The 11,809-nt window shown below is 38.4% G+C and overlaps 2 protein-coding genes across 3 annotated transcripts in view; both read left to right on the forward strand.

Annotated features, from left to right (window-relative positions):
* The window catches only part of grk1a (G protein-coupled receptor kinase 1 a), a 5,303-nt gene extending 1,403 nt beyond the window's left edge, over nt 1–3,900 (forward strand). The window contains exons 2-7 of the mRNA XM_008404386.2: nt 207–334; nt 465–622; nt 1,299–1,382; nt 1,899–2,023; nt 2,106–2,307; nt 2,734–3,900. Of these exons, the coding sequence (XP_008402608.1) occupies nt 207–334; nt 465–622; nt 1,299–1,382; nt 1,899–2,023; nt 2,106–2,307; nt 2,734–3,026 (990 nt within the window). The 3' untranslated portion in view covers nt 3,027–3,900. The remainder of the gene's footprint in view (nt 1–206; nt 335–464; nt 623–1,298; nt 1,383–1,898; nt 2,024–2,105; nt 2,308–2,733) is intronic.
* An 868-nt stretch (nt 3,901–4,768) lies between these two features.
* tmem255b (transmembrane protein 255B) overlaps nt 4,769–11,809 on the forward strand; it is a 25,380-nt gene continuing 18,339 nt past the window's right edge. For both annotated transcript variants that reach the window (XM_008404383.2, XM_008404384.2), the window contains exons 1-3: nt 4,769–5,054; nt 5,640–5,782; nt 5,889–5,951. In XM_008404383.2, coding sequence (XP_008402605.1) covers nt 4,991–5,054; nt 5,640–5,782; nt 5,889–5,951 — 270 coding nt within the window. In that variant the 5' untranslated portion in view covers nt 4,769–4,990. The remainder of the gene's footprint in view (nt 5,055–5,639; nt 5,783–5,888; nt 5,952–11,809) is intronic.

Consider the following 11,809-nt stretch of genomic DNA (forward strand, 5'->3'; position numbering starts at 1 on the left):
TATATATATATAGAAGGCTCTCAAACACACTGTGTGATTAAGTCGGCAGAGTTGGTGGCTTACAGGGAAACCATGAAATTTGACAATGTAGTAGAAGGAACAACTACAATATTTCCTCAAAGCTAGACGGGGGATTAGTAAGAAGCCTGTGAATGAAGAAGGTTCAGGACGAGCTACTTACGACTACTACCTTCTTCTGCCTCTAGGGGGCGATGGTGGAGAAAAGGATCCTCGCCCGAGTTCACAGCAGATTCATTGTCTCCTTGGCTTATGCCTTCCAGACAAAAATCGAGTTATGTCTGGTCATGACCATCATGAATGGAGGAGACCTGAGGTTAGAACTTCTATCAACACTTTTACACCTTTTTTAAATTATTATTGTTGTTTGTTTCATATCATCTTCCACGAAGTTCAAATTACACAATATCTCCCTCCTTGTCTCTGATCAATAACTTTGCTTCCAGGTATCACATCTACAACGTGGATGAGAACAACCCAGGCTTTGATGAGCCACGGGCCTGTTACTATGCGGCACAGATTATCCAGGGCATGGAGCACCTCCACCAGAAGAGGATCATCTATAGAGACCTGAAGCCAGAGAATGTGCTACTGGACAATGAGGGTCAGAAACACATGCACTCGACTAAAGGGAGAAGCTTTAAATGCAGCTAACTCACCAGCATAGACTAGTTCCCCCCTTATTTTTCAAAGGTTTAAGCCAATGGCTAAAACCCAGGGTTGATTTTGGTTAAGTAAAACATTTACTTATAGGAAATGAAGTGCCATTGCTTTGTGAACATGGCAAAAAGGGTTGAAAGTGAAATTCTTTCTTGCAAATAAATCTCATAAATCAAATCTGCCCACGATTGTTAAATATCTATACCCTAACAGAAGTCTTTTTACCTGTAGAACTATTCTGTCACGTTACTTCAATGGTTTATGTGACAGAGCAAAGCAAAGTTGAGCAGCAGAAGAAAAAAGATCATGCTTTAATTTTTGGTTTGGTTTATATAATTAAAAATCTGAAACTTGTGTCTTACATTTGTGTTTTAGCATCTTTTACTCTGATAACTGTATATAAAACAATGCATCAAAAAAGTTCAAGCAGTATGAAACTGCATTTCTGGGAAAAGTTAAGCTTTTTCTCTTGGATTTACAAGGATTCAAAAACACGCTAAACAGATGGTTTTGTTTTGTCATGCTACATCTAGTGTTGATATAGTTATTTTTATAGCAAATAAAGTTTGTCAGAGAGTGAGCTCTTGACATCTCTGTGCTGTTTTTTTTTCTTCTCAAAGGTAACGTACGAATCTCTGATCTGGGTCTCGCCGTGGAGCTGGCAGACGATCAGCTCAAAATCAAGGGCTATGCTGGAACTCCAGGTACAGACAACACATTTACACAGTGAGCTTAAGAACATTTTCTTTAAACAAAGGCTTTTGACTTCAACTGAATGTGTGAGAGCAACACAGTTAATCCTTATTTAATGTCAGCGGTTATATTTTGAAGTCTTAAACTTAAAAAAAAAAAAAAAACAGATCCTATAACGCTCTGGTTATCATGCAGGCTTTTCTTTTTATACCTAATGACACGATTTTGATTTGGTTAAGAACCTCCGTCTGTGTCTGTGTCATTTTTAAAAAAAATTTGACTTAATGATGGCCTTGAAGAGACATGATCTTAAATTAAGAAAACCAAACTACAAGGAAAATAATTAGAGTCAAGATTAGATTGCTTATTTTTTTATCAACAGATCTCCTACAGCAGTAGCCAACTGAGACACTAAGCAAAATAATTCTAACATAAATGTTTGGTGTTTTTTATTATTTCATTCATTACATCAAATCTAAATTGATGCTCCAGTTTAAACACTGAGAACTTCTTATTCTCCTGTTCAGGTTTCATGGCTCCCGAGCTTCTGAAAGGCGAAGAGTACGACTACTCTGTGGATTATTTCACTCTGGGAGTCACACTCTATGAGTTCCTGGCTGCTAAAGGACCCTTCAGGAATCGTGGAGAGAAGGTAGACAAAAAAGAAAGGCTGCGCAAATAAACAAGCTTCTTGATTTTGGAGTTTGAGCAGAAGTTTGATTTTGTCGCATCAGGTGGAGAACAAGGTGGTGAAGAAACGGATTCTGAACGATCCCGTAATCTATCCGGAAAAGTTCAGCGAGAGCGCCCGGTCCATCTGCGAGGGTCTGCTGTGCAAGGAGGTTGACAAGAGGTTCGGGTTCAAGGACGGCTCGTGTGACGAGCTGAGGGCTCACCCCTTCTTCCAGGACATTAACTGGAGGAAACTGAACGCAGGTCAGTTTGTGACAGAAACAAATGTCCAGATGCAAGCTGTTAATGTCACCAAAAGGACGTTTCTGCTCTACATTTAAAAACTTTTTTAAACAAATCCCCTGCCCACCCGTCAGAGAAGAGTTTTAAAATGTACAAGGTTCTGATCATTTCCCAGCTTTGACCAACTCTGTTTGGACTGTCCACAAGTCCAAATAGGTTTCTAAAAGCCTTGGTTTTATTGAAAGTAGACTCAACTAAATCAGTTGAAACATTTCAATGTACAAGCTTTACTAAACCTTTGTTAGAGTAAAATATTAATTGAGTTGCTCACTAAAGTAAAAAAAACTAGAACATTAGATATCCTGTTGCTGATGTGAATCTTATAACATCGATGTCTCCAACGTCAAACTATCTAAGAGAAACTCTTTAACCTTCTGTCCCCCTCAGGAATCCTACCTCCCCCTTTTGTGCCAGACTCCAAGACGGTGTACGCCAAGGACCTGGACAACGTCGGCGCCTTCTCCACGGTGAAAGGCGTGGCTCTGGAAGACGTAGACAAGGAATTTTTCGATGAGTTCGCCACAGGGAACATCTCCATCCCCTGGCAGGAGGAGATGATAGAGACCGGGATCTACGGAGAGCTCAATGTGTGGGGCCCCGGCGGCACCCTGCCCAACGACCTGCGGCGTGAGTCCATCCTGGAGCAGCCGCCCAAGTCCTCCACCTGCACGCTGTGCTGAGAGTTCAACATGAAACCTCTCTTCTCTATATGAGTGATTGTACAGGGACAGGCAAGAAGGCAGAGCGGGAGAATTCATGTCATCGATGATTCTTTTTTGTTTGTTTTGTATTTCAAGAACTGCATAATGTAAAGATATTTATAGGATTATTGTGATTTTTAATAACTTTACTCCATAGTAAGAAATTGCTCAACAGTTCACCAAGGCATTCGATCTTTTATCAGGCTTCTTTAAAAACATCTCTCTTTTTTTTTTTTTTGTTCAAAATATACAGATTTATTTCTAACACTCAATGTGTCTGTTCTAGTTAGGAGTAAAAAATTAGAAGTTCTTCAGTCGCTGTGAGACTAAATGAAAAGCAAAAGTAAAACAGCAGAGTATTTATTTTTCATACTGATGCATGACTTACAGCTTGTACATATTTCTCCTACTTTTTAATATTCTTATTCTGCTTCCCCGGTGTACTACATTAGTTTCTAACACGATTTAAAGATTGTTTTATTCTACAAAGATGTTAAGCAAATAAATACACCATTTTGCATTTAATCCAAATGTGATTTTGATGTTTTTAAATTAATCTATGCCCCTTGCAATCCATACAAAATACTTCTTTTTGTCGTTGTTAGTTTCATAAATCCTTTATTTTAGTTTAGCATTTTTTCCTGCTAATCATGCAGGAGGTTAATCCTTAATATTCTAGTTTATGCATTTACAAAGTACTCATTCATTTTTTTAATTCCACCATAATCTTCTCTTTTTGCTGAAACAAAAACAGTAGCAATGTGTCGATCATTAGATATGTAAATAATGATTTGAATATGTTAAATATTGATGAAATCACTCTTAAAAATGCGAATAAAAACCTTAAATTGAACGGTTGTTATGAAGGCGTATTAATCATAAGATTATAATTTTACTGTTTCGCACATATTAAAAGTTTCATTATTTCTCTGACAGTAAAGCTGGACAAGCATAGGTCAGTAACTATGTTGTCCTCGTGCATTCAATACTTTTAAAGGTCAACACAAATTTACCTCTGTTTGAAGGGATGTTCTCTTCTTTTCCCCATTTTGGAGAGGCTTTGATAGTAATGGGAATTTGTGTCACATCACTTTTACACCCCAAGGAATGAATTGCTAAGGCTTACAAATTAAAAGTTTCCAAACAATCTGATTGCCTGAAAAAACTAATGTTTAATTTATTTTTACAGAAATTTCTGGGAGTGATAAGGATGACTGCAGGGATTTTGGAAAAAATTTAACTGGAAACAGTGGACGGCCGATGAATTATAATTAAAATTTTCATTGTGAGATGCTGCAAAAAAAATAAGAAGAAGAATTTCTTTTAAGGCGTATTTATCTTTATCGGGCCTGTAAATAAGAGTGTAGGTTACTTTTATTTAAACTCTTATTGTTTCAATGTATTTCTTATGGGATGTTTGTCAGTCAACACAGCTTCAGCAGGTCACAGATATTTATTGCTTTCCAGTAGAGGGCGCTGTACTCAATTAAATTATTCTTTCCCACAGTCATGAAAACCTCATAAAATCAAATTGTATGCATCATTAGACTCAGAACTGTATATTTTCCACAGCATCTTCCAAATAATTTCCACAGGAATCCATCTGAAGCCGTATAAAACTTATGTAAGATAAATATTTCAATAATGGGGTGAACACAGTGAGCTGATTGGCTTCTCCTTCCTCCCTCCTTGCGGCTCCCTTCCTCTCAGGCTACAAGTAAAGTTGAACCCTTCGGACCTTTCACAGAGTCAGCTGTCTGAACATCCTGCAGCTCTGTGGATTGGAAACACAGGAACCCGTCGCGTTACTCCGTGAAGGACGAGGACGTTATTTTGAAGCAAATTAGTGTTAGTTGACTGCACAAGAGGAACCACCTGGACTGTGTTTTTGTTTTTTTTTATTATTATTTATTTTAGACTGAATTCATCCTGACAGAAGCAACATGCAGCAGCCCGAAACACAGCAGAGCAGTCGGCAAACAACCACAGAAACTCTGGACTCTGCAGGTAAACTTGACTTTAAAAATAAGCATCCTTCACACTGTAAAGTATGTTTCTTCATTTTTTTCCCGTGAAACTGATCATTAGCCTTCTTCGTGTTAATATTGCTGTTGCGTTCACAAATGCACCTTTAGGTTTGGGAAAGGCTAAAACTCTAAATTATTCACATGAAAAAAAGGGAGCAGGATAAACTAAATACTTGAGGATGTTCCTCTGCTGAACAGAAGGAGCAGTCACTTTTCTAAGTTTGTTTAATGAAATGAAATGCTCAATAATTCCTATAAAGGTTGCAAAAAATTATTTAGCTGTCAGTAAAGGATTTTAAATATAGTGAAAATATTTCTGCACAAATCATGGAAAATACATATGTGACATGCATATTGATAAACATAATTTGATATTTTATACAACCAAAGCACCTAGTGTTGTTGTTGCATTTTAGTCTTCAACTGTACAAACTGTTAAACATGTGATTCACTGATTGTTGCACTTGATTAATCGTGCAAAAGTATAGAGATTTGGCTCCAGTTACTTTTTAATCACATTAATATCAGAATCTGGACATCCTTCTTTACTCTTCCTGTCTTTCAGGTCTCTATGTCCGCAGAAGGAAGACGGCTCTGTGGGTGACCGTGTCTCTGCTGATGTTGGCTTTGGTGGTCCTCACCATCGGTCTCGTCTCGGCCACTCGCGCTGACAACGTGTCCGTGTCTGGATATTACCCAGGCATCACCGTGAGTGAAGCAATCTTTATTTATTTATTTATTTTTTTGAGAAATGTTATAAGGTGACCCGGTTGGTATTAAATTACAAACGCAAACATTGTTTTTGATCCTTCAGCTCAGTTTTGGAGCGTTTCTGGGAATTGTTGGCATCCACCTGGTGGAAAACCGCAGACCCATGGTGAGTTTGTACATCCAAGTGTCGTTTCCAATAACCATGAATGCATTTTTTTTCATTCTAAGGCTCGAGTTATTTAGAGCTTCATCTCATAGAAAATGCATCCCTTACTTTAAAAAACGTTAAAAGAAGAAAATCAAGAGATAAACATAGAGATGCATTTTGTTTTGGTTTTTATGGTCAGGTATGCCTTTGAATTATTGTTCAGTCCCATGTTTGAGAAAGCACAAAAAATCTGTCTTTTTCAGTGCTTCTTTTTCATATTTTGTCTGTTTCACGGTAGAAATAAGGTTTTCATACCCTCACACCCCATCTTTGGATTTGTCCCCTGAAACCTGGTAACTGTTTATGCTGCTGACACATGAATAGATTTCAAGCATTTGAGGTAATTGGCAACGATAGTGGACGATGAATTCTGGCCCATTCTTCTTCACAGAATTAGTCATATTAGGGTATGACCAGTATGTTTAAGTTAATGGAGCAGCATATTAATTGTATTTTTAAGTCTGAACTTTGACTAGGCCGCTCCAAAATCTTTTCTTTTTTTGAGCGAGTCAGAGATGGACATGTTGTGTGTTTTGTCAGGGTATTTTACATTGTTTTTAGAGATGTTCAAGCCTTCTACATGTTATTAGACAGGTTCTATTTAAATAGCTTCTTGATTCATCAGGTCTGGATGTAACCAAGCCTCTGCAGGTTTTGTGAAAAACAACTTTATCAGTCAGTTATTAATTCACAGTTTATTCAGATTTGACGACCTGTTTCACATAGAGCCAGGTTTGCTTGGATGGACATTTTAGCCTCATTATTTGAAACCTGCATTTGGTATTTACTCAAGTTATCTTTGTCTGACATTACAATTAGTTTGATGAGTCGAGAGATAATTGAAATGGCCCTGTGACGGTCTGGTGACCTGTCCAGAGTGTCCCGCCTCGGACCCAATGGTCACTGGAACGAGACACTGTAGATATTCTTCATCTCAGTCACACATCCGGTGCTTCATGGTCTATTTCAACTCAGATTTAGTTACTCAAGAACCCCATAAAGAGGCCATCATGTGATGATATCACACAAATAAAATAGGATACAGCAATATGTCATGATTTCAAGTATCAAACAAAATCTTAATTTGTGATACTGAAAACTTTACTTGTGCGTTGTGATGTTTCATGGCACCCCTTTCCTTGTTTTGCATCAAGGTGAGTTATGACTTTCTGTGCTTCACTAGGACTGTCATCTATAAAGGAGGCCGTGTTCCAGGAAAAACAAGACATATATAACATAAATTACAGGATTACATTACAGACTGTGCAAATCTGCTAAACTGTTTTGCGGGAAATTGTTGTGTTGTGAGCAAGAGACAAATCAAATTACTCAATGGCAGCGTAATGAGTTCATGTTCCTCATGCTCAGGTCAGAGTACACGGCTGGATTTGTGGTCGGGGGGGGGGGTGGAAATTTGTTTCCAGACTTCAATGACAAGAGGGAGAATTGCATTAGTATCGGCCAGCTGCTAGCAGAGATCCTTTATTTTGGACAGCAACACAGACAACACCAGATTGTCTCCTTGCAAAAAAAAAATTAAAAAAAATCCTATCCACGACTCCCAAAAGCAATCATCAGAAAAATGACAACTCAAATCGTTTACATATAAAAGTTTTAGAGTTGGGAAGAACACGCTGCTGAGCTGGGCCAGAGTCGGCCTGAAGCCAGTTCGAACCAGTTTGTGATAAAAGTCCAGCGACGGTCAAATACATTGCAGCTACAAGACCAAAAGCACAGAAGGTGTTACGTGACATTTAATTGTCAGTATCAAGTTAACAGCACTTGAAACTCAGCATGATACCCAGCACGTCTGAACGGGACTTCAGTGACTTACAAACCTTTTTACTCGATGTTTAATTTTGTCTCAATTATTCTAATCCACACACTGAATAGAGCTCATCATGCCTAGTTTTCTCTTCTTTGCTTTCACATCTCTATTGTATCTTTGACCCTTCTCCTATAAGAAAAAGATGCCATCGTCTAATCCGTCTAATCTCTGAGAAAAAAAAATAGTGATAATGTATGGAGAGGAGATTTTGTTCTTTGCACAAAATGTATCATAAATCAATTCCATAAAGCCCAAGCAAACTGATCAATGAACCCCAAATACCTAATAGAGTCGTAATGATAAACCATAAATACAGTTGTACTCTTTTAAAATCACTTTCCTGATTTACTTCTGCGTTATGAGGTATGACACAAAAACACAAGACAACAAAAAATCAAACTCATAACTCCATTACTCATTATAACATCAAATTTCAGAATGAAGGTTATTTTTCCTAAAGATATTCTGGAAATAACGATGTCGTTGGTTAATAAGATAATTTAAATCTACATTTTGATGTAAATACTTCAGAAAATCTTTGCTTGAGGTTTGCAGTCAAAGTGAAAAAGGTGAACTAAAACCTTAGGTTTTTAATTTTAAAGGCCATCACACTCGCTGTGAGCATGTTTAACATAAACAAATAGAAACATCTGATCCACATTCATGATCCTAATTCTAATGGTGATTGTATTCATATTTTTAAGTTCTGTCATACAGAAAGAAAAAAAAAAAAGGAGAATACCAGTTTCTGTCCAAATCCGTACATTACAACGCAGCACAGATCAACGGGTTCATTATAGATTGTCCAGGCATGATGCAGGCGTGTTCGCTGTGCCTTTCAACACGACTGAGGCACATGTGAATTTTTCATGGAGTGTCCGGGGTGTTGCGTGCCTCCTCGGATCACGCTGGCTTACTTTGTGAGACAACGTACCATGTCCGCATCAGTCTTCACAGATGCTCCTCCTGCTGCCGTTCACACACGGCACACACTCTGTGGCAAAGCATCTGTAAAATGTGTCATCGTCAGAGATAAAGTCAGGTCATATTTTCAGTCAGTTTTCTTGAGTTCTCACTCGGGTTTCGTGTTGTCTCCGCTTTGTTGTTTAGACGTGTGAACAAAGAAAACAAGCTGCGGCGTCTTGGCTGCCTCTCTGGCATCACTCCCCCGCGTCTGTGCTTTTAAACTTTAATGGCGTGATCGCTGCCACGCCAACACTGGTCTACAGTGTCCCCTCCGAGGCACGATGTTCGCTCCCACACAGGTGTCTAATTCTCCTCTCCTCCATCTGATGCCCATCGCGGTAACGCGAGAGCCGCTTGGCACAGCAGAAAAGAACAACTATCCCTAACACAATGCTTTGGATACCTGAGAGCCCCAAAGGTCTCGTTTCCTGAATGGACCAAGCCTTTTGGTACTCTGACCTCATAAAGCAGCAGATGGAGGCGTTGGTACGGTCCGAAATGTAAACAATTAGAGAAGTGATGATGAGTTTATCTGCAGTGGCCAAACATGCACTTCCTGCTTCCCGGGAAAAATTCATGAACAAAATAAAACAACCAATCTATTGTAATCATGTTTTGTTTTTTTTTTGTTTTTTTTATTCATACCAGTGATTTACAAGTTATGCTAGGCACATTTTCACTGTTAGATGAAATAACATTTACAATATAGAGAGAAACAAAAAAAGCCATACTACACACAATTAAATCAAATTCGGGAAAAAAAAAAGTTATGTTCAATAAATGCCTAGTCAAATAGTTTAAACGTCTACACAAATCTCTGGTTTCTCTGATGTATAGAAACAAACAGTTTCAGATATTTTTTTCTAACTTCTTAGTGACATTTGAGCAGTACAACTCATTTCTAAAACAAACTGAAATCTTTTAGGGAGAAAATGAAGGAAAAAAAATGTTTGTAGCTCCTAAACTAATAATTTGTTGATGTCCCTTTTGATTTTATATTTAAGCCTTCATTCTCTTTAGGTCGGACTCTGTCAGCACGGCACATTTTGACTGGAAATTACTGGCCTTTCCTAGTAAACATTTGATATCTATAAGATTGCTCCACCCATGTTGGTCACAGTTCCAGGTGAAGAGAAAACTGTTCCAAAGCATGATGCTGCCATCACCATGCTTCACTGTGGGAACGGTATGACGTGTAGAGTTGTTTCTTTTTAAACCAACTACTTTTGACCAGGAGATCCATGTGATGATGTGGAAGCTCTCTTACCAAAGTTTTCTTTATTATATAGCTGTAGATTAAATGCAGTAAAAAGTTAAATTTCCCCTTTATGTGATAAATATTTTTGACTCTTTCTTTAGCGAGAAAGAGTCGAATTGCAAGATCTACATTTTAGACATTTACATTTTTCTTTGACATCAGAGAACAGTTAGATCGAGACTCCGCAACGCATATAAAGACCTCTTCACCCTAACCAACTCCCCGAACCTCATCGCTCCAGAGACAGATGGGTCTGTTTTACAGGAACCAGCTCAAACAGCACTCGGTTATATTTGCAAAGTAAAACTTTAATGTCTTAATGTCTTTTATTCTGCCACCATGTATTTTATGGAAAAAAATCTTATAGGAACTTGTCGGAGCGTGCAGCGTTTCCTGTGAAAGGAAGATGAAGAGCTACTACTTTGTCTGGTCATCAGAGCCGCTCTGATAACAGGCTTCACCGCCCCGATGCGCCGAGAGATTTCTTTATGACTAAACGCTTCATGTAGCTCGTGTTCTCTCCTAAAGCCACATCTCCTTCAGCTACCGCCTGTGTCTCCCACACTGCAGTCCGCCTGGTCACCTTGCGGTTCGGAGAGAAGCACCTTTAAACGGGCCGTATTTTACCCAACAGGCCACTGCACAATCACTTCTTATTGCCAACGTGGCCAGCTGTGGTCACAATTGGACGATCGCCGACCAATCAGTGGAGGAAGACCTTGCAGCGGTCAGCGATTTTTAGTTACATAACCTGATAGTTATCTTTGCAGAGGCCGTAAAATTCCTCTTTGTGTCTTTATCCATTTGTCATTAATGCTTCACTCTAAACGTTGCATCAAAATGTTTCTTTGGGTTTCAAATTTTGTGCAGGTTTCTCGTACCAGACCAAAACACTGGTGGCGACTTGAGTTTACCTACTCTACAGTCGGTGAGCTTGAGAAGGAAAGAATAAATATCTTTAAAATACAAAAAGTCCAGTTGCATTTTATGCAAATCTACAGTGAGCATCAGCTGGAAAATGTAGGTCCCACAATACTTTCGGAATGGAAACAGACATGTGGAAACACGCAGCATGTTTCCCACAAAAAAGGTTGATGAAGCAGGTCATAAAGGCATCTCTGTCATTATTGGCTATAGACTTATTGTTAATCACAAAGTGACACAAATGTTATGAAGATAAAGTAGTCTAACAACCTGTTTGCTGAAAACTAGCCTTTATTTCATCAAACTGGACAATCTATTATATTTCAAAATATAACAACACTTAAAAAATATAAACAATTATGTGGATGGATGGATGTACAAATAAATAAGTTGTCAACAACTTTTAGACAACTGTAAAGCGCGTTTGTGCTAAATTGTATTGCTACTCATTGAAAGCCTCGAAGAAAAAGATCCGACTTTCATTTTCTTACCCTATCGGCTAAAAAAACTCGGCTTGTTTAGCAGTGCCTTTAACAAAAGGACATCAGCAGGTCCTCCTCTGAACAAAGTGGACTTGTCAGAGTTGAATCTTAAGCCGACTGAGATGGCTCTTCATTCACCGCGGCCGAATTTAGACTTTTCCGAGAGAAGATTGGGCTGAAATTTCTCTTCAACAAAGAAAGCGCTGAGCGTTTTCGCACCAATTATTATGCTTTAGGGGACATTATATTTTTATTACTTAACCCTTTCATGCATGAATTATGATCCTTTGTGTCAGAACTTTTTTTTTTTCTTAAGGCATTAAAAAAAGGTTTTTTGTAAAAACTTTTTTTTTTTTTT

The sequence above is a fragment of the Poecilia reticulata genome, linkage group LG3, assembly GCF_000633615.1.
Source record: "Poecilia reticulata strain Guanapo linkage group LG3, Guppy_female_1.0+MT, whole genome shotgun sequence".
In the NCBI taxonomy this organism is placed as follows: Eukaryota; Metazoa; Chordata; class Actinopteri; order Cyprinodontiformes; family Poeciliidae; genus Poecilia; species Poecilia reticulata.